Below are 21,557 nucleotides of genomic sequence, written 5' to 3'. Positions count from 1 at the left end.
TCAGGCTCACCAGCCTATATAATTTCCCAGCTTATTCTTAGAGCCTTTCTTGAACAACGGAACATTAGCTATGCTCCAGCACCTCACCCGTAGCTAAGGACATTTTAACTATCTCTGCCAGGGCCTCTGCAGTTCCTGCACTAGCCTCCTACTAGATCCAGGGGGACACCTTGTCAGGCCCTGGGGACTTATCCACCTTAATTCACCTCAAGACAGCCAGCACCTCCTCTTCTGTAATCTGGATATGGTCCATGACCTCACTACTCTATTGCCTCAGTTCTATAGTCTGTGTCTGTCTCCAGAGTAAATACGGATGCAGAAGATTCATTTAAGATCTCCCTCATCTCTTTCGGCTCCATGCATAGATGACTATGCTGATCTTCAAGAGGACCAATTTTGTCCCTTGCCACCCTTTTGCACTTAATATACCTCATTTGATCCTAGCTGCCTATACCTGATATGCACCACCTTCTTTTTCTTTACCAGAACCCTCAATATCCCTCAATAACTAAGGTTCCCTTAATCTGTTAGCCTTGCCTTTTATTCTAACAGGAACATACAGATTCTGCACTCTCAATATTTCACTTTTGAAAGCGTCACTTTGCTGGAAAACAGCCTATCCCAATGCATGCCAGCCAGATCCCTTCTGATGCCATCAAAATTGGCCTTACTCCAATTTAGAATCTCAACCCGAGGACCAGTCCTATCCTTCTCCATAATTATCTTGAATCTAATGGAATTGTGATCACTAGATCCAATGTGTTCCCCTACACACACTTCTGTCACTGTCCTGCCTCATTCCCTAAGAGGAGATCCAGAATCACGCTCTCTCTAGTTGGGACCTCTACATATTGATTAAGGAAACTTTTCTGAACACATTTGATAAACTCTATCCCATCCAATCCCTTTACAGTATGGGAGTCCCACTCAATATGTGGAAAGTTAAAATCAACTACTTTCACAACTTCATATTTCTTGCAACTATCTGCTATCTCTCTACAAATTTGTTACTCTAAATCCAACTGACTATTGGGAGGTCTATAATATAGTCCCATTAATGTGGTCATCCCTTTAATTATTCCTCAGTTCCACCCATATTGCGTCAGTAGACGAGCCCTTCAGTACGTCCTCTATGAGCACTGCAGTTACGATTTCCTTGAAGAGTAATGCCACCCCTCCCCCTCTATCATGTCTAAAATATCAGAACCCCGGAACATTGAGCTGTCAGTCCTGCACCTCCTGCAACCAAGTCTCACTAATGGCTACATCATCATAATTCCACATGCTGATCCATGCTCTAAGTTCATCTGCCTTACCTACAATCCTCCTTGCATTGAAATAGATGCATCTCAGAACATTAGTCCCACCATGCTTATCAACCAGTCGATTTCTGTCTTTGCTTGTAGGCTTAACATCTACTTTCCCCACAGCCACTCCACTTGCTGCCGTCACTCTGGTTTCCAGCCCCTGCAACTCTAGTTTAAACTGCCCCTCCCCCAAGTAGCACGAGCAAATCTTCCTGCAAGTACATTGGTTCTCCTCCAGTTCAGGTGCAAACCATCCCACTTCTACAGGTCTCACATCCCCTGGAAGAGAGCCCAATGGTCAAAAATCTGAAGCCCTTCCTCCTGCACCATCTCCTTAGCCACATGCTAAACTGTATTATCTTCCTATTTCTTACCTCACTAGCATGTGGCACAGGTAGCAATCCTGAGATAACCACTCTGGAGGTGCTGTCTTTTAACTTGACATCTAACTCCCTGAACTCACTTTGCAGGACCTCATCACCCTTCGTGCCTATGTCAATGGAACCGATATGGACCATGACTTCTGGCTGCTCACCCTCCCCCTTAAGAATGCTGTGGACTCGATCTGAGACGTCTCTGACCCTGGCACCTGGGAGGCAATATACCATCCAGGAGTCTCGTTCTCATCTACAGAATCTCCTGTCTGTTCCCCTAACAAATGAATCCCCTTTCACTACTCCACTCCTCCTTTCTCCCCCTTCCCTCCTGAGCCATAGAGCCAGACTCAGTGCCAGAGACCTGTATTACAGTAAACGTGCCTATATATCATTAAAAATAAATAATCTGCTTTTCGTCACACTGGTGCTTGTAGATACCATGCTTGCAACAACACAGAATCCACTGCAAAATGATTTCATTGGTTGAAGAGAGCTTTGGGGCACCCTGAGATTGGAAAGTTGCTATATAAACACAAATCATTTTTTCTGCTTTTAGCAGACCTGAAACAACCGTGCTAGGTTTACTTTCTCAAGCCTGTTAAACCTTATATGCCATTTTAAGATCTCCTCTAAAGTGAAAGTACTAAATGGTTCCTCTTGTATCTTCCTTCTGTGTTTCAGGTCTGCTAAAAGCAGAAAAAATGATGTGTGTTTATATAGCAACCTTCCAATCTCAGGGTGCCCCAAAGCTCTCTTCAACCAATGAAATCATTTTGCAGTGGATTCTGTGTTCTTGCAAGCATGGTACCTACAAGAACCAGGAAAGGGTTTCAATTGGCACCTTCAAAATACACCACCCAAAACCATATGCAGAAGTCTGACTGACCACAGCAGCTTCAAAAATATCTTTGCAAGAAAACATATTAATCTTGTATTTCAATGCAAGGTTAATGTCCCTTTTTCTGCCACCTCAGATTCTCTGGGCAATTTAATTGGCATGCCTGGGCTTCCATTTTTCCCAGTAGGTTCTATCCCACACTGTGGCTGTTATTCTAATTTTCAATATGCAGATAGATATTTATCTGATTTAACTTAGTTGGTGCTAATTGCATATTTGATCTAAGAGAGATTCGGAAATTTAAAATTACTTGAATAAATTAATCCCACTGAATATGTTCTATTTCTCATCTATATGCTTTTTCTTGGCAACACATCTCAAAAGGTCAGTTCTCACATGCATGCTTGTGACTTGCATCTTTACCTTAGCACCAACTCTATATGTTTATCACTGACTTTATCATAGTCATAAAGCTTTCAGGATCCGTGACCAACTTTCATCAGGCAATGACATGATGAAAGGTCATTCTGATGAAATATACTTCCCAGAACTAGAACTCTATATCTCTACTCAATTTCTGCCTGATTTGTTGAATATTTTTAGCATTTTCTATTTAAGTTTCAGATTTACATTTGCAGTAATTTGCTTCTGTCAAACTTCTTACTTGACAGTCAGTAATGAATGACTAGGAATATTCTCCTGAGAAAACCAAAGCAATTGCCTTCAGCTCCCATCACAAACTACTATTTCCCAGATAATGATTCCATCATTTTCCCCGTCAACTTCAGAAAATTAATCAGATTATTCATAACCTTTGTGTTACATGCAACAAGTTCAGCTTTAAATCAAGCATCCATTTCATCCTTAAGATCATCTACTTTCTGCCCCTTAATAATGTCAGATGCATTTGAGCCATATCTGTTGCAAAGTCCATTATCCATGTCTTTCCTACCTATAGGCTTAATGGTTCCAATGTACCCCTCGAGGGCATTGCCTGTGCTCATCTCCATGAAGCCAAGGTCACCAAACACTCTGCTCTCTTGAATTTCCTCAAGTGTAATTGTTCCATGTTAGCAGCCATGCCTTCAACTGCTAAGACCTTGAGCTCTGGAGTTCCCTTGTTGAACCTCTGTGGCTCTCTACAACTCTTTTCTTTTTTAAGATACTCCATAAACTGCAACTCTCTGACCAAGATGTTTTGGTCATCTACCCTGGTATATCCTTTGTGGCTTGATGTTAATTTCTTTAATAATGCCTCTTGGACATACTTGTGTTACATTCATGCAGCAGATTCTGTCCTTCAATCACACTGGGTTTCTTTGCCATTGGACTAAGACCTTGCTCTGTCATGGTGACGTAGTACCTGGGGTACAATGGCACCCCACACTGAAAAGAATTCCCACAGAGACATCTACCACTATGTGGTAGCAAATTATCTTCAATTCTACAGGAATACCCAAGATGTTGACCATGACTATTGACTCCTTTTCTGGCCCTGCTCTGTTTCCCCATATCCCTTAATACCTTTGATTAACATTAAACTATAAATCTTAGATTAAATTAACAACTGACTAGCACCAATCATCATTAGCAAGACATTCCATGCTTCTAAACCTTAGGTGCATTGAAGTATTCCTAACTTCTCTACTGAAATGTAGCTTATTGCTCCTTGACCTAAATTCCCCAATCAGTGGAAATCATTTCACTCTATCCAATTTACCATATCCCCTTAACACTATGACATTAATAATATCTGCAAGTCACAAGTTCATAATCCTTTGTGACTAAACTTACATGAGATGCTGTATATTGGGAACAATACATTGATGAGGTACTCGAACAATTTTTGGAGCTCCTGTAGTACCTGAAGTTTGCAAAATATAGGCCAAGAAACCACAGCAGTCCACATATTTATATTGATGACTTCCTCTATCCTTGTCAGTTGACTGCAGTCTCCCTTTTAAAACTTCTACTTTACTGCAAATGACATTTTCTTTGCTCTTTGGTTCTGAAGCAAAGGAATCCACATCAGTCGTCAGCCACTGAATCTTCACAAGTATTACATTTAGTTTTGGTACATCACACTCAACATCAATGTGCAACCAGGCTGACAACGAGTCTCTGAATTTCTGTAATATAAAGTTATAGTACAATATTATATATTATCTTGTAAAAAAATTAACTTCAAAAATCCATAATTATTTGATCAATGCAGGGCTTATACGGCTGCCAAAAAATACAGAACATTAATAAATAAATAAGAAAGCAGCCTGATATGTAAATGAGAATAAAAAACAAAAATGCTGGAAACACTCAGCAGGTTAGGCAACATCTGAGGAAATAAAAACAGTTATGTTTCAGGTTGAAGTGGGCTTTTGAGAGAATGAACTCCTGCTTATTTACTCACAATTTTATACATCTCAATTCAGCCTCCTCTCAGCCAGCTCTGTTCCAAAGAAAACAACCCTCAATTTTTCTTCACATCTAAAATTTTCCAGTCCTGTCAATTACATTCACAATTTCTCCAGTGTAATCACATCTTTTCTGGAGTCAATTTCAGTTCCAATTTGTCACTCTCCCTTGGATCCCATATGGATTTACTGTAAGGTGGTGACCAGAACTCGATGAAGTACTTATGCTGTGGGCTAACGTTGCATAGTTTTATCATTACCTCCTTGCTCTTATATTCTACGCCTCAGTTAATAATGGAAAAGTCATTCTGCGCATCTTTTCATAAACCACACTGACCTGTCCTATTACCTGTAAGGATCTGTGGATATGGACTCCAAGGTCCCACACCATTTAATATTCATTTACCGTACATTCCGTTTCCCTTGCCAAATGTATCACCTCAAACTTTTCTGGATCACATTTTAATTGCCATCCAACTAACCAAACTATCTTTCATCTTACTGGTTTCTTCTTCACTGTTAACCACACAGTCAGTTTTTATATCATCTGCAACCTTCTTTCTTATGAGCCTACACCAAAATCTAAATATTTAATATACATTACGAAAAGCAAGAGAACAAGTTCTCAGCCTTGAGGAACACCACTGGTAACAGCCTAGCAGTGATAGATTCTTTGCTTCTGTCACTGAGCCAACTTTGGGTCCAATCTGCCATTCTCCCTTAGTTCCCATGGGCTTTTACTTTTATTGACCAGTTCATCTACCCTCTAACCCACTCTGTCATGTCATCAAAAAATTCAGTCAAGTTAGTCAGACAATACCTTCCCATAATAAATCCACACTGAATGTCCCTGATTAAACTGTGCCTTTTTCAATGAAGGTTTACACTGTCCTTCAGAATTTAGTTTAATAGCTTGTCAATCACCAAAAGTTAAATAAGTGGTCTGTAACCACTCGATTTATTCCTTTACTATTGTAAAACAACAGAACAATGTCAGCAGTCCACCAATCTACTGGCACCACTCTTGTAGTCTGGGAGTATATTAAAATGATGGTCTGAACCTGTGCAATTTCATCCCTTGTTTCTTTTATCAGACACTTTCAGAATTTGAAGAGCAAGATGGTTAAACAAACAGGCAAGAAGGTAGCAGGCAGAACGTAATGTGAGAAAATTCAAAGTAGAAGAGTAATATTTAAAAAAAATAAACACCAATGTATTGAGGGATTTTTCCAAAATGCAGAAAGTAAATCATAAAACTTCAGTAAAGAATTAAAAAGGGAAACAAAATTTAAGTGTTTACTGCAAGGTTAGAGTCTATGAAAAGGAAATTGTGCCCAAATTGTTCATGGCTTTAGCGAGATCTCATTTGGTGTCACATTTAGTTTGGTCTTTCTACTTAATGGAGATTATCCTGCTTGAAAGCAATGTATTGATGATTCCATGGATTAGTTCTTGGGGTAAGAGGTTCCCAGGAAGAAATACTGGGTTAAGGTAGCCTAAACTTGCTAGAGTTTAGAAGATTGAGCCGAGATCTCACGAGACATTTTAAGAAGGATTGACAGGGTAGATTTACAAACTATTTCCTCTGGCTTAAGATGCAAGAACTCTCAGAGACCACCACCACCATTTGCATCTTTCAGTCTCTCTTGACCTCCACTCTACCACAAATATTCGCTATGTTCTCTCCATTCCTTCCCCTTCTCTGCAACTTAAAATATAATTGATTTCTGACAATTCCTAGTTCTGCTGGAAGGTCATGGACTTGAAATGTTAACTTTTTTTTATTTCCATAGTTGCTGCCTAATCTGCTGAGTACTTGCTGCATTTTCTACTTTCATTGCAGATTTCCAGCATACACTATTTTTTTCCAGAACTAGCCAGAGTAGGGACTATTTAGAATAGAGACAAAGAGAAATTTATTTTTCAAAGTCTTTGGAATTCGCTGTGGAGACTGATGAATCTCTGGGCACCACAAAGAGAAATTTATTTTTCAAAGTCTTTGGAATTTGCTGTGGAGACTGATGAATCTCTGGGCACCAAGGAAATCAGAGGATGTATGGATTGAGCAAGAAACTGAATTTGAGATACAAGATTATCCAATATCTTATTGAATGATGGAGCAGGGTCAAGGGGCCATATGGCCTACTGCTGCTAGTCTTTAGGTTATGGAAAATGTATCCAATTTTTTCTCTTGAAAGACCCAATGTCTCAAGGATTCTCTGTGTGAAGGTACTTCATATTTCCAACACTGTATGTAAAGTGATATCTCCTGGCTTCCTGAATATCTCCTCTCTCCAAGGCCTTAGTAAGAATTTGTTGTAGATTTTCCAATTGGGTGGACTTATTTTCTCCTTATTAAACCACGTCACAGTTCAGACAACGGGAACAAAATGCCCTTTAATGTGTGTCCCACAGAAGGCGCGTGATCCAGCATCAGGTGTCATTGAAAAAGAAAGCTGGATCTGTTAATGGATATGGTTAAAGTCGTGATATTCACAATTTTCGAATTTTAAAGGAGAAAAGATCAACAGTTGGGGTCTGGGACAAAATAATTATCCATAGATTTGAAAGGAAGAGACCAGGAGGCAGTGTACGTAAAAAAAAACTACCATGAACCTGGTGCAATATGTAAACACTATGTATTTAAATAAACAGTTGAAGTAGTAATGACTTTAAAACTGAAAACAATCACTAGAATTTCACTTTAAACAATATATGAGGACTTAATTACTTCCCAATAAGATAAAAGTAGATTAAGCATGCACTTTTTAATGAATATTATTTGTTCATATCTTTATAGCACAGCAACTCACTTGTATCATATCTTTCTGAACAAGGATGTACTTCAATTTGCACATTTGAATAAAATATGCTGATAAACGAGGTGAACTTTCTGGATCAACTGGACAAAAAGCTGCTCCAGCTTGAAGAATTCTGAAAGTGAATAGAGACATCAAACACTTATTTCTGAAATATTTACTGTCAGCCATATGTTGTACAGTATAATAAATGGGTAAAAAATAACTTTGATTTCTTGTGATGTTTACTTATTAATTTGTTCTTTTCTAATAGAGAGGCTACTGAAGTACATGTGGCTCTTGGGCAATGACAATGTGGATAAAACATCTGGGTAAAGAATAAATAAAAGAGAGTAATGGGGACAGTTGACCTAATGGTGAAAAACCCAACCAAACTTAAGGATCCAGACACACAGATTGTAATATTATAAACAGAGTACAGAAAACAATCGGGAAGAGGAATATTCTGCTTTATCCTTCGCAAATCACGGGTCTTGCTTCAGTTAGTATGTCAAATTACATTAGAAGGAATGATGAGGCAGAAATTTATTGAAATAATATCAAGGATTAAGGTCTTCAGATTAGAAAGGCTGGGATCGTTCTTCTTTAGAGATATGACTAACGGAATCATTAAAAACAGCTGTTCAAAATTAGAGTGGTTTGATGAAATAAATATGGGGAAAGTATTTCAGCCAGCAAAGCAGTAGTAAATATAATGGCAAAGAAAAATCCACAAAAGAAAGTTTTTTTTGCAAAAAACACAGCAAATTGTTTTGATTTGGAAAATACTACCTAAAAAGATGGCGAAAGTAGTTAAATTGTAACTTAAAAGAAGTTGGATATGTATTTGAAAAAAAAAGATTCCAGAGCCATAGAGAAGGAGCAGGGGAGTATCATTAACTAGGTGTTTCTTTCAAAGACTCAAAATAAAGATGATGGGTCAAACACCGGGTCACTCCTGTGGACTGAATTCAGGAATGCCACAAAGCAGTCCACAATTTGAGATTGTTTTTTTCCCAAACGTAGAGGAGACCACATTGTGAGCACTAAATGCAGTACACTAGATTGGAAGAAATGCAAGTGAACAGTTGGTTCACTTGGAAAGATTGTTTGAGTCATTGGATAGTGGAAAGGAAGAGATCAAAGGACAAGTGTTGCACCTCCTGCGGTTGAATGGTTAAGTGTTAAGGTGAAAGAGCGGACCGAGGAGTCGTGATTGGAACAGTTTCTTCATAATGACGAAAGAGGAAGGGAGAAGAAGATATTTTTAGTGGTGGAATCTCCTTGAAGATGGTGTAAATTGCAAAGGATATTCCACTGAGTGTGGAGGCTGATGGAGTGAAAAGTGAGGACCAGGGATCTCTATCCTTGCGCTAGGAGAGAGAAGCAGAACTTCAAGGTTGGCATTCTTTGAAGAGAAGTGGAAATTAATTCAACAGTAAATGAACATTTAAAAAAAACTGCAGATGACGGAAACTTGAAATAAAAACAGAAAGGTTGGAAACTCTAAGAGGATCAGGCAGCATCTGTGGAAACAGTTATTTTCTCACTTCTGACAAAAGCTCTTCAGCTCAAAACGTTAACTGTTTCTATTTTTATTTCAGATTTCCAGGATCTGCAGTTTTCTTAGATTTTCATATTTATATGGTTGAGATACTCTTTTTGAAATTGTATGATGCTGTATTTACGCACAGCTACTTATAGACGTTAAAGATAATCTACAGTTTTTAAAAGAACCAGTCAAAATTAAGGTGAATAGTATCCAAAACCTTCCTATCACAGCAAAAGGAACCTAGAACTATAACCACAGGACAGAAATAAACTGTACAAATAAATGTACCAATATAAAGAAAGTAATCCAGACATAAATGCTTACCCATTTAAGCAGCCTTAGGATGTAGAAGTCAATGAGCTCTAAAATGATTATGATTAATAAATTCATGAATATACCTTTCATAAATAAAGCCAGAACTGTTCCATTCACTTAGAGAATTCTCGGAAAAAGTAGTCCCGGAACAAGAGTTAGCCATTAATCTTTAACAAACTGTAAACTTTTTAAATGATGGGTATTCAGCTCAACACCATTTATGTGTCTTTGTCCCATGTTCCTTGATGCCCTTACCCAACAAATATCCATCAAATGATCTTGAAAATTTGATACGATTTATCCTGTCTATTGAGATATAAAAATTCCATATTTCCACCATCCTTTGAATGAACAGAAGTGCTTCCTTATTTTCCTCCCAAATTACAATCTAGTTTTGATATTATGTCCCCTAGTTCTGTAATACATCATCAAAAGAAGTCACTTTCTGTGTACCGCTATCACACAGTTGTACTTAAATAGAATTGTATAAGGCCATTCAGTAGTCTTCTAACTTCTGGGAGTCCATTCCATCCTCACAATTCAATCTTTCACCTCCCTGCATAATTTTGGTAAAACTAGGTCAATATACAGCTTTTCATCTGAAACAAGTGCTGAGCAGAGATTGAAAAAGCTTGTTGCTAATGACAGGTCATCATCAGTAACAATTTTAAAATTACATTAGGCATTCTTGTTGGACTGGAGGAAAAAATCTCATCTTCGACAAACTAGAGGGCAATAAATGTTGTCATATCCTAAAGAAGTGCCAGATTTTAAGCCACCCAAATCTTTGTTGATCTGTATTATTGTGAATACTTCAGGAAGCAATTCTGAGCTGTCCCACAAGGAATCACCTTCATTCATTGAGGACCTGTTTAAGGGGACTGCTTGTCCCCTTCAAGGGTTATCTTAAGCTTACATCCAAGCTCCTTCTGGAAAAGATCTTGTGCCTTTCTTTCCTAGAGCCAAGTTTCTCATACTTTCTTGTGACACAGGAGGCCCACTGAGATTATGCCATCAGTCCCATTCCACCACTTTATTTCCCTATAACCTATTGCATCTTACTTGCCCAATAATTCACTTCCCTCTCCCCTCCCAACTACACTAGGGCAATTTACAGTAGTCAATGAATCCATCAACACACCTTTGGGATGTGGGAAGAAGCCAGGACACCCGAGAGAAACCCATGCAGTCACAGAGACCCCACGCAGACAGCATCCCAGGTCAGTACTACGTCACTGTAATGAACATCAGTGTTCTGGAATAAACAAGCAACCCAAAACAGAAACAAATCTCTCCCCACCCATCCCCATTTGCCAGCCACAGGGATGTTTAACCACACTGAGTCCAACCAACAGAAATTACACATTGAATTGCTGCATGCTCCCACTGGAACTGCACGCCAAAACCAATGGGTTTTTCGCTTACAGTGATTCACAGAGGTTCTCGGATCTCATTGCTGTTTTGGTCATGCCTTGAGTGCATAAAAAAAACAGGTAAATAACCTGAAGCGGGCAGTGGAACAGTAGAAGAAAACGAAAGATTACCCTAAAATGCAGCTGGGCAGGTTTACGGTCGGCTGGCAGTACAACCCAATCGCATAACCACGGCTGAAATCGCAGTGTAGCTGCAGCCGCTCCCGGAGCGCGTCTCCCAGGCAGACAACCCGGCGGTAGGTGTAGCACCACCGTCCCTCCTCCGCGCCGCCGGCGTAACGTACGGCCGTCCGCGCGCCGTGCTGCGCCGCCGCGCGCGCCACCAGGCCGTGCAAGCGGCCCGGGTCCGCTCCCGCCACGGCCAACGGACGACCGCGGGCGTCGCCTCCCACCTCTCCCTCCGTTCCATCGGCCGCTGTTTTGAACATGACCGACAGCTCGTCTGGGTCACAGGCCGTAGCCTGACTCAAACTCGCTTCCTGTTGAGAACCGGCGGAGCCTCACTGGGTCGCCAACCACACCGTCCATTGGCTGAGTTAACGTCATGACGTAGTGCAGAACGTCATGTACCTCAGAGGAATTGGGAGGGTCCCACAGCAATTTGTTTGTAAACATGGAGCGGTGCTTTATGTTGAAGTCTGCAAGAGATTTTAGATTGTGTCTTATATTATTTCGTATATAAAAACGAGTTCAAGGGTTGAGAACACATGAGACTGCAGATGCTGGAATCTGAACAAAAAACAAATTGCTGGAGGAATTCAGCGAGTCCAGCAGCATCCGTGGAGGCAAATGGGTCTTCGACGTTTCACGTCAGGAGCCTGCAGCAGGGTTCATTGTTTGAATACTTAAATTAGATCATTTTTACACTAATGAGCCTCAAGCAAAGGAGCACTCTGACAGACACTACAGAGGTCCACTCCCTTCTCAGGGCTACGGGAAGTGGATCATCTTCATTAATGACCACATTGCAAAATAAGATCTTTATCAGTCACATGTACATAGAAACACAGTGAAATACATCTTTTGCGTAGAGTGCTTCTGGCGCCAACATTAGCATGCCCACAACTTCCTAACCCGTACGTCTTTGGAATGTGGGTGGAAACCAGAGCACCTAGAGGCAACCCATGCAGTCACGGGGAGAACATACAAACTCCTTAGACAGCAGCAGAAATTGAACTGGGTCGCTGGCGCTGTAATAACGTTACGCTAACCGCTACACTACCGTGCCTGCCCATCTACTGACACTTCAAGGACAATTCAGCGCTGATAGCAAGGAAGTCTAAAGGTAGAAGGCAAGTCTCCCGTCAATGATCATAACATTTCAAAGAGGCTGATGGTAGAGTTATTGAATGCCAAGGAGCTTTTGAGAACCACTTGAGACAGAGCAAGTTGGCACTATAAGCATATTTGGAAAATAAACAAAACACACTGGTTAGTATCTTTCAATGACTTTAATTGGTCATTGATCTAAAAATGCCATTCATATAAAAGTAAAAACAGGCAGACATTTCTGAATACATCAAGGAAAATCTAATTTTACATTCCCACTCTCTTTTAGATCATTAGCCTAGTAATGAACAAATGCCACCATTGGGTTACATTTAAAACAAATAACCAAAGAGAAAATATTGACACTTAGGGACCTGAGGTGCAACTTCTTCATGTAGAGGGTGGTGAGTATATGGAATGAGCTGCCAGAGGGAGTGGTTGAGGAAGGTACAATAACTAGATTTAAAAGACACTTGGACAGGAACATGGATAGGAGAGGTTAAGAAGGATATGGGCCAAATACAGGCAAATGGGATGAGCTTAGATGGGCATCTTGGTTAGTATTTGCAAGTTAGGCTAAAGGGCCTGTTTCCATGCTATATTACTCTATGACTCCAATGTACCTTCAATGGTAATTACACATCTCATAAATTAGAATACCAATTCCCCTAACGTAGGAACTAGCATCAAACTACATTCAGATCTCTCAAAGCAGAAAAAAAAAGTAAAATAAATTGGCAAACTTTAGTTCAGTAATGTTGCATTATTATAGGCACAATTTAGTAATTAAACAGGGGTCCTCTACCCTCTCAGATAGGTCCAAAAGATCCCGATATTATTCCATGCATAACTAAGTTTTATTCCAAATGTCCTTGCCAATATCACAAAAACAGAAAATTTTTAAAAATTGCAGATGCTGGAAATCTAAAATAAAAACAGAAACTTCCAGAAATACTTAGCACGTCAGGCCACATCCGTCAGAAGAGAAACAGTAAACGTTTCATGTCGAAGATCCGTCATCTAGCTGCTGCCAAGTAGTTCCAGCATTTTCTGTTTTTAATCACAAAAACCTGATAGGGTTTATTATTATTACATTGCTTTTTGTGTAGGCTTGGATTGCACAAACTTATGGCCACATCACCCTTCTTATCTTTCATTGATTACACTTTAAAGGTGCTTTATAGCTGCAAGTTACCCTAGGATAATCCAAGAAAGTATGTAAATAGGTCTTTTTTTTCCCCCCATTTCAGTCACAGAGCACAGCAACAGGCCCTGACCATCAAGTACCCATCTGTACACCAAGCCCTTTTTCTAGCACTAAGCCCATAAGCCTTCTCTGCTTCAAACAAACCCTGCCTATCCAGTCTTTCTTCATGTGAAACTCTCTATCCAAAGCAACATCCTAGTGCATCTCCTCTGCACCCTTTCCAGTGCAATCACATCCTTCCTACAACGTGGTAACTAGAACTGTAAATAGTACTCCACTTTCAGGGGTCCTCAGACTTGTAAACCATGGCCCCTCTGAACTCCCTTGGGCCATTTGTTTGCCATTCATCGTATATGTCCCGTCCCTATTAGTTTTCCTAAAATGCATCAGCTGACACTTACTAGGATTAAATTCCATCTCCCATTGTTCTGCATATCTTACTAACTCATCAATATCATCCTTTATCCTGTCTCCCCTTGTGACCATCAACAACACCAGCAATTTTTGTATCATTTGTGAACTTGTGAGTCATACTTCCTACATTCATATCCAGATCATTAACGTATAACATACACAAAGGTCCCAGCATCGATCCCTGTGATACACCACAGGCTTCCAGTCACTAAAACAACTGTCCATCATCACCCTCTGCATCCTATTACCAAGTCAATTTTTGGATCCAATTTTCTGACGTCCTGGATCCCATGGGATCTGACCTTTTGGACCAGTTTCCCATGTGGAAGATTGTCAAAGGCCTTACTGAAGTCCATATAGACTACATCAACTGCACTGCCCTCTTTGACACATTGTCTCTTTGAAAAACTCAAACTGGTCAGGTAAGATCTCATCTATGCTGACTCCTTTGAATTATCTCTGACTTTGCACCTATAATCTTGTCCCTCAGAATTTTTTCCCAATGACTTTCCTACCACAGGCATTAAGACTGACAGGCCTGTAATTACCAGACTTAAACCATTCATTGACGAGCATTTGACTTTCACTGAAAATCTCAAAACACTTCATAGTTAATGGGTTTCTTTGAACTGCAACACTGTTATTGAACAGGCAAATATTGCAGTTCAATTTACCCAATGCATTGGCCCTATCAGCAGAAAGCAAGAGCCTGTTTATTGTATGTCAATGGTTGAGGAATAAGTTGCCCAGGATATTGGGTAGAGCTGCTTGTTCTTCTTGAATAGTCCTATGGGATCATGGAACCAGAAGGTATCATGGTTTCACATCTCACTTGAAAAGACAGTACCTCTGACAATCAGTAGTCTCTATGCACTGTACTGAAGTGCCATCCTAGACAACAAAACTAAGAATGTCATGCATTTGTACATCTGAAACAAATAGTGACTCATCCAAGTCATCAATAGACTGTCATTTTCTTTGAAGATGTTGACTTCCCTATTGTGTTTTACAAACATTTATTGTTTTCATTTAAAATTCCAAATGAAACTAAAGACATTACTATTCAAATGGAAGATCACAAAATATGTAACAAAAAATATTCAATTGGTAATTCTTTGAGAATAGTGGACAGAATTACATTACACATTTGATGCTATTCTGGATATTGTTCAAGCAAAGGGGACGGACTAAATGTTTTATGTAATTTGTTATGAAACAACTTACAATTTTCCACCATGGATTTGCTACACCTAATGAATGCTTAACATCATAATACTGGAATGCAAAATGATTTTCAGCCAGAAAATAGAAATGCTAAAGTTGTGAAGTTGTGATTTCACTTTCTTTTGCCAATAGTCAATATTACAAATCAGATAAATACTGCAACACAATGCATTAAAAACATAAAATGGACTTTAAGTTCCAGAAGTACAAATTATTTTATCAATTCATCTTATTAATTCTCAGAATTGATTATGGGACAAAGTTGACTTTAAAAAATAAGCTTCAGTATTACATAAAGGTGGCATATTGAGCCCACTATCTACATCATTCATGTGAATTTTTATACAAGACAAAGATAGCATTACATTCTTAATGTACAATGATTGATAACTAATATTCTAAAATCAAAAGATACAGGAGACTGAAAGCTTCTTTCAGGAGACTGAATGTAAAGAAAATCCTTGTAATCGAGAATAAAAGGCACATTTGATTTGATAGTTATAGACCATCCAGATGTACATTAAAGTTAAATGTCCACTTCCAGAAAGTAAACTACTTTACTTTTAAACTATGCAGCAGCCTTTGACAATTTAAGTAGATGATGAATTAGAGAGCAGCCAGTTCAAGAGTATTTGGACAATCAAATGCTTAACTCAAATGAGGTACAATGTACAAAAAATGTACTATCAAATGCTTAACTCAAATGAATGAAGTCTTGTACTATTTAAACAAAAGAAAATTCTTCACAAAGTCCCTTCACCTGACTTCACTATCACCTTGATCTGGTGGCATTTACAAAACATCATGCTTTTGCTACACGTGACAAGAAGCTACACTGCAAAACTTAGTCATCTTAAGTATAGTTAAAAACAAAATTGAAACAAAACAATGAAGAATTGTTAAAATATGTACAAGCATTTTCCAAGGTCATTCCAAACTCTTCCAAAATTGTTTCTCCATAACAAGTTTAATCATTTTATGCCATAATTTCCAAAATATTTTAATCAATAGCTGAAAATGCATTTTTTGTTGATAGAATGACTTCTAATAAATGCAATTCATCTGACCATCCTCCAGAAACAAGCAAGATCTGTCAGAATGTCTACAATTAAGTGATGCACTCTTCCAAGGTACCATAGAAATGCAAAGAGAATGTAATTGAGGACATGGATTTGTGCATGCATAACTAAATAATTCCGGCACCACCAAGAAAAGAATGCTTGGAAATGTTTGGAAGGCAAATAAGAATACTCAGTTGATCTATTGATAAAAAAATACATATGGATGTTGACCTGAGCACACCATGTTCTTAGAAGATGACTTTAAATCTGCGAAATAAGAACTGAATAATAACAGCTTCATAATCAAGGCAACTTCACCATTCAAGCTCCACAGGGTATTTTCCTGTGAGACAAGCTGTACAGTGACCAATTTGTCTCACTGATTTTTTGTCATTTTCCGTATCATATAGTATGGAATTTGTTTGCCTCTTAATTCCCTCTTGTACAGCAGATATCAATCCATCAACAGAGAGGTAAATCACACTAGTTGCACCTTCAAAACAAAAGGAAAACATCATTTTAAATGTTTGTTAATCTTTATAACTATATAAATAAAAGCTGCAGCACTTTCCACAATATGAATCTTGAAATAAAAGCTACAGCACTTTCCACAATAGGAATCTTGTACAATATGAATGAAAAAACTCAGTACATTTTGCTCAAAGTATTATTAATTCAGAACTAATGGAAGTCTTAGATCTAATACAGTATATACTAAGCAAATCAGAAAAATAAATATTCTGGAGGAAAAAACAATGGAAATATTCATTTAAACTTGAAAAATTATACATATGGACATTGACAAATAACAGAGCACACTCATGCTCATAGAGGGTGCCTTCACATCTGCAAAAAAAACTTACTGAATAGTACAATTATATAATCAAGGCAACTTCACCACTCAAGCTCCACAGGGTACTTCCCTGCGAGATAAGACAGACAGTAATTCATTTGTTTCACCGTTTTTTGGGTCATTTTCAGTATCATTTAGTATGGAATTTTTTCAATGAATATTGTTTTCAATAAGTTCGTGCTCAAAAGTATAACAGTGTCAGACTGTCCAGTAAGGGTGCTTTTTGGAGGTGGCAAAAAATGGAGAAATTAAGGTTTCTTTTATCATTAAAATCCCTCTATTTTCCTTCTCCAGAAAACCAAAACTGCAAGACAGCTACCACTAAATTTGATTAACTACTCATATCTATGGTAGACCTAAATTTCTAACAACTTACAACAATAGGTTACATTGATAGATTAAAAATAAATACAAATATATACATTTATTGGCATGACAATGTAAATTACTTTTGTAATTAAGAGGCAGTAGGAATTAACATTTCCTAAAAATTGTTCATCTCTTGGTACTTTTTGTACCCATTTCTACAAATTCAGAAAAGATAAGAAAATAAGCTCCAGAAGCTGATTCAGTGCTCCCAACTGAGAGTGGGTCTCAGAGGAAGACCCAAGCAGAAAATGAAAATGCAGCTTGCAATAAGATTAATTTCAATGGACCAAAACGTACTCGTCTCTGGCTTGGCAATTCCTTGGATAAGCAAAGATGAGCTGAAGGTCAAATATAAAATCCACTTCGCTGCTGGACTCACCACTGAGTCTGGCAGCTAAACAAATGTACTGAGCTGAAGAACCAGCTGCACTTTGCATCTAGTTCCTTAACTTTATGCCATCATTAGCTGGTGTTATTACTGCAATCCCATACATCTGAATGGGGTCACTGACATGAACAAAAAAAACAAAGTACAGATTAATGGTTTGCTTATTTTTCTTAATATTTCAACTTATTACTTTATTTTATTAGAACTATTTTTAATTTTGATCAGCAGAGGTATCTAGAACAGCCCATGCAAGTGGTGAACTGTCATTGACCATCAGGGCCTCATGATCTGGGGCTTAGTTTATGACCCACTCTGCTTCACAGCCACAACACCAAGTCCATTGGTCCTGTTGAGCCACAAAAGGGAAATGAGGCCAGGAGAATAGACTATATGATACAGGAGCAGAATTAGGCCATTGGGCCCCAAGTCTATTACACCATTCAATCATGGCTGATCTTTTTTCCCCCAACCTCATTCTCCTGCCTTCTCCCCATAACCTTTAACCCTTCTACCAATCAAGAACCTATCAATCTCTGCCTTAAGATATACCCAATACTTGGCCCCCACAGCCCTCTGTAGCAACAAATTCCACAGATTCACCACTCTCTGGCTGGAGAAATTCCTCATCTCAATTCTAAGGGGACATCCCTTTATTCTAATGCTGTGCCCTCAGCTTATAGACTCTCCTACGAATGGAAACATCCTCTCCACTACCACACTATCCAGACCTTTCAGTATTCAGTGTAAGGGTCAAGCTGGATAAAAGGACAATTTGGCTCAATGTGCAAAAAACTCACGAATTCACGCTGATAATCTTCCATGGTGAACTGTTGTAAACATTTCTTCCTATGAACACTAATGAATGCTAACATCAAGTAGAGGCTTGAGATTTACCTCCAGGATGATAAGGTAATAGAATGATTTAAAAGAGGTTAAATGTGACAAAGTAGTAATGAAGAAATGTCAGGATAAGGGAATGCGAAAGAAATTAAAGACTGCCAAGGTAGGGAAATAAAAGTAGCTATAAATCTACACAGAGTACATGAGAAAATCTGTGAATCATGACAAAAATCAACAGCTGGATTATCATGCAACTTGAAAGGAATTAGCAACTAATTATAACTGTTTGTGTAGTATTTAGAATGAGATTAATGAAGTATTAATTACACAAAATAGTAGAGCTCTGATTCAAAAATTTAAATTATTAAATGCATCATACAAAATCCTTACAGTTAACTTTACTGTTTCTGCTTGAATTTTCATTGTTTTGCTGCATGAAAGGAAAGACACTGTTTGACCAAAGTATACAGTACATACAGATTTGACCAAAATTTGATGTACAGATTAGACAGCCAAAATACAGCTGTCCAAAAAAAACCCAGAATTGTCTGGAAACAGAGTACTTTTGAAAATATAATCAATTCAATGAAATTCAGACTTCCTATACAACACCAGAACAATTTGGCTAGGCCTTGGTTCTCAATGGCATGTTGGACTAGTTATCAGCTTTGCTGCATGCCGCTAGTCCTATGCTCCAAGTCAACCTGAACGACCCTACACACCATTCACAACTTCTGCCACTTCTGATTTTCTGTTTTCTTTTGTTGCAAACATGTCAAAAAGGACACCCGATACCCCATTTTAGTAGAACTGCAAAAACAATTAGTTCTCTATTTGACAAGTACAAAAAAATGCTTTCTGTACATCTACATTGTCCAAATATAAAAAGCTCAAAGTGACCAGTACATTTGGAGGCCCTGGAAACAAAGTGCATGCATTCAACTACACTATAGTAACACTCAGGTACAGGAAGGGTGTTCGCTGTAACACAAATGGATGTTACTGCAGTCAGAAGGGAAGTTGGCATATCGCAACCAGAAAGATGCTGCCAATTTGGTCAGTCAGACCCAAAGGAACTACAGCCACCTACATCAGCCAACTCAGAGGTTTGACGTACAGTCTAAAAGGGCATAAAAAATACCATATTGGGCATAGTAATGGGCATAATAATGGACATAGTATTGGGCATAATAACTATTTATTGCCATCTTCATTAAAATATTGGACAGAATTATTGCCATTTTCATTAACTTATTGGGCTTAGTTTTTGCTATCTTTCTTTCTATCCATCTCTATCAGGGAACAAGAACAGAACTTACTTCACACAAGTAAACTATGTTTTTATTCCCTGGTAAAGATCAGTGTGCTGGATTTAATTCTCTCCATTTGACTGAGTTCTTATCATCACAATTCTCGAGCTCGATTTAAATAAATCAAAAAGTCCTGGAATCTCATTGGATTCAGAGTTGCAAGGAAGTAGTTAATCAAATTACTAGCATTAAAATATTTCATAGGTGCATTAAAAATTGAGTCTTAAATGAAGTACATTTTCCATTATCAAAAACTAAATTGGAATAGTAAACATATATATGATGAAAAAATTTTTTTTTGCAATACATTCCAGACTCAATAAATATGTTTCTGCTGCATGCAAGGCCCTGGGTCTACTTAGTCTGCTTCTCAATAGAAAAACTAACCGAAGCAACATTTGAGGATAATAGTGACCAAAAACAAACTTAAAAACAGAAGTTCATTCCAATAGAACGAACTGGACAAAAAACATTCTGGGACCTTCAGGACAAAAGAAAGCAAGAGAATCCAACTAGTGGAACTTTAAACAGAAGGTTAGAGCGATTACACTGGAAAAATTAGGACCAACAAAAGCCAAAAGAAGGCTTTTTAAAATCGGTGGATTGGCAACGAAAGAATAGTCAAGTTTCAACAAAGAAAGAGAGGCAGAAGCAAGCTTGCACTATGCTTATGCTAAAGTGCAAGAGAATCTGACCACTGAAGGTAGAGGAATAGCTGATGAGAGATGAAAGGAAATAATTAATTGGAGTTGCTTTAATCTTTTTTATATGACTAGAAAAATGTTTTGAGTGATTCAGCTTCAATAATTAAATGTTTTCATTGATTTTTAATGAATTTTGAAAGTCAGAGACATCTGGCAGCTGTCAAGCTTGTTTTCACCTCAGGAGCTTTGATGCTCAGGGTTGGGATTGTTCTGGCCATTATGTTGAGCAGGGCCCTGCCACTATGCAGTGCTTTGACATTTTGGATCAGAGTGGCTTCTGGCAATAAATTAGCATTGACTGATCCAGAAAAGGCAAGTCCATACTTAGAATCAAGTAATCATTACGACATACAAGGAAGGACATTTGGAGCACATAATCGATTGCCAAGCCATCTGTTCCATCCCATCTACCTACTCTTTCCCAATATGTCTGCAATTTACTTTTCATCATGCCTATTTAATTCAATTTTGTAACCCCTGACTGTTTCCACAATGTTCACAAGCAGTAAATTCAAATAATAATCACTCTCTTTGCAAAGAAACTTTTCCCTCATATCCTCATGACTTTTGCCCATTATGTTGTATTTGTTTCATCTGGCTCTTCTTCCATTTTCTTATGGGAAAAATATTTGTTTGCTTACTCTTGTTGAGCTGATTGTTATCTTGTACTGTCAAATCTCATCCCAGCTTTCTTTACACACCGGGTACACCTCTAATCTAACATTATAGATTAAATTCCACCTCCAAGAAACACTAAGATAAATCTCTGCTAGTAAATTGGTTTATTATTGTCACATGTACCGAGGTACAGTGAAAAACTTGTCTTGCATACTGTGCATACAGATTAATTCATTATAACTGTGCATTGAGGTGGTACACGGTAATAC

General features: G+C 38.3%; 2 protein-coding genes across 6 annotated transcripts in view; both read right to left on the bottom strand.

Moving 5' to 3' along the window:
* aasdh (aminoadipate-semialdehyde dehydrogenase) overlaps positions 1–11,566 on the bottom strand; it is a 34,970-nt gene extending 23,404 nt beyond the window's left edge. For 3 of the 4 annotated variants that reach the window (XR_007958173.1, XM_052038378.1, XM_052038386.1), the window contains exons 1-3: positions 11,143–11,566; positions 7,747–7,867; positions 4,317–4,651 (exon numbers count right to left, since the gene is read on the bottom strand). Coding sequence is in view for 3 of the 4 variants with exons in the window: in XM_052038378.1 (XP_051894338.1) it covers positions 4,317–4,651; positions 7,747–7,867; positions 11,143–11,459 (773 nt within the window). In the remaining variant the exon portion in view is untranslated. Of the gene's footprint in view, positions 1–4,316; positions 4,652–7,746; positions 7,868–10,739; positions 10,755–11,142 lie in introns of those variants that run through there. The other variant, XM_052038393.1, reaches the window with a different exon arrangement.
* Positions 11,567–12,515: 949 nt separating this feature from the next.
* ppat (phosphoribosyl pyrophosphate amidotransferase) overlaps positions 12,516–21,557 on the bottom strand; it is a 34,910-nt gene continuing 25,868 nt past the window's right edge. For both annotated transcript variants that reach the window (XM_052032001.1, XM_052032009.1), the window contains exon 11: positions 12,516–16,699. In XM_052032001.1, coding sequence (XP_051887961.1) covers positions 16,521–16,699 — 179 coding nt within the window. In that variant the 3' untranslated portion in view covers positions 12,516–16,520. The remainder of the gene's footprint in view (positions 16,700–21,557) is intronic.

This window comes from Pristis pectinata, chromosome 2 (assembly GCF_009764475.1).
Source record: "Pristis pectinata isolate sPriPec2 chromosome 2, sPriPec2.1.pri, whole genome shotgun sequence".
NCBI lineage: Eukaryota > Metazoa > Chordata > Chondrichthyes > Rhinopristiformes > Pristidae > Pristis > Pristis pectinata.
The sequence above is the reverse complement of the archived record's forward strand: the minus strand, read 5'-3'. Positions and strand labels throughout refer to the sequence as shown.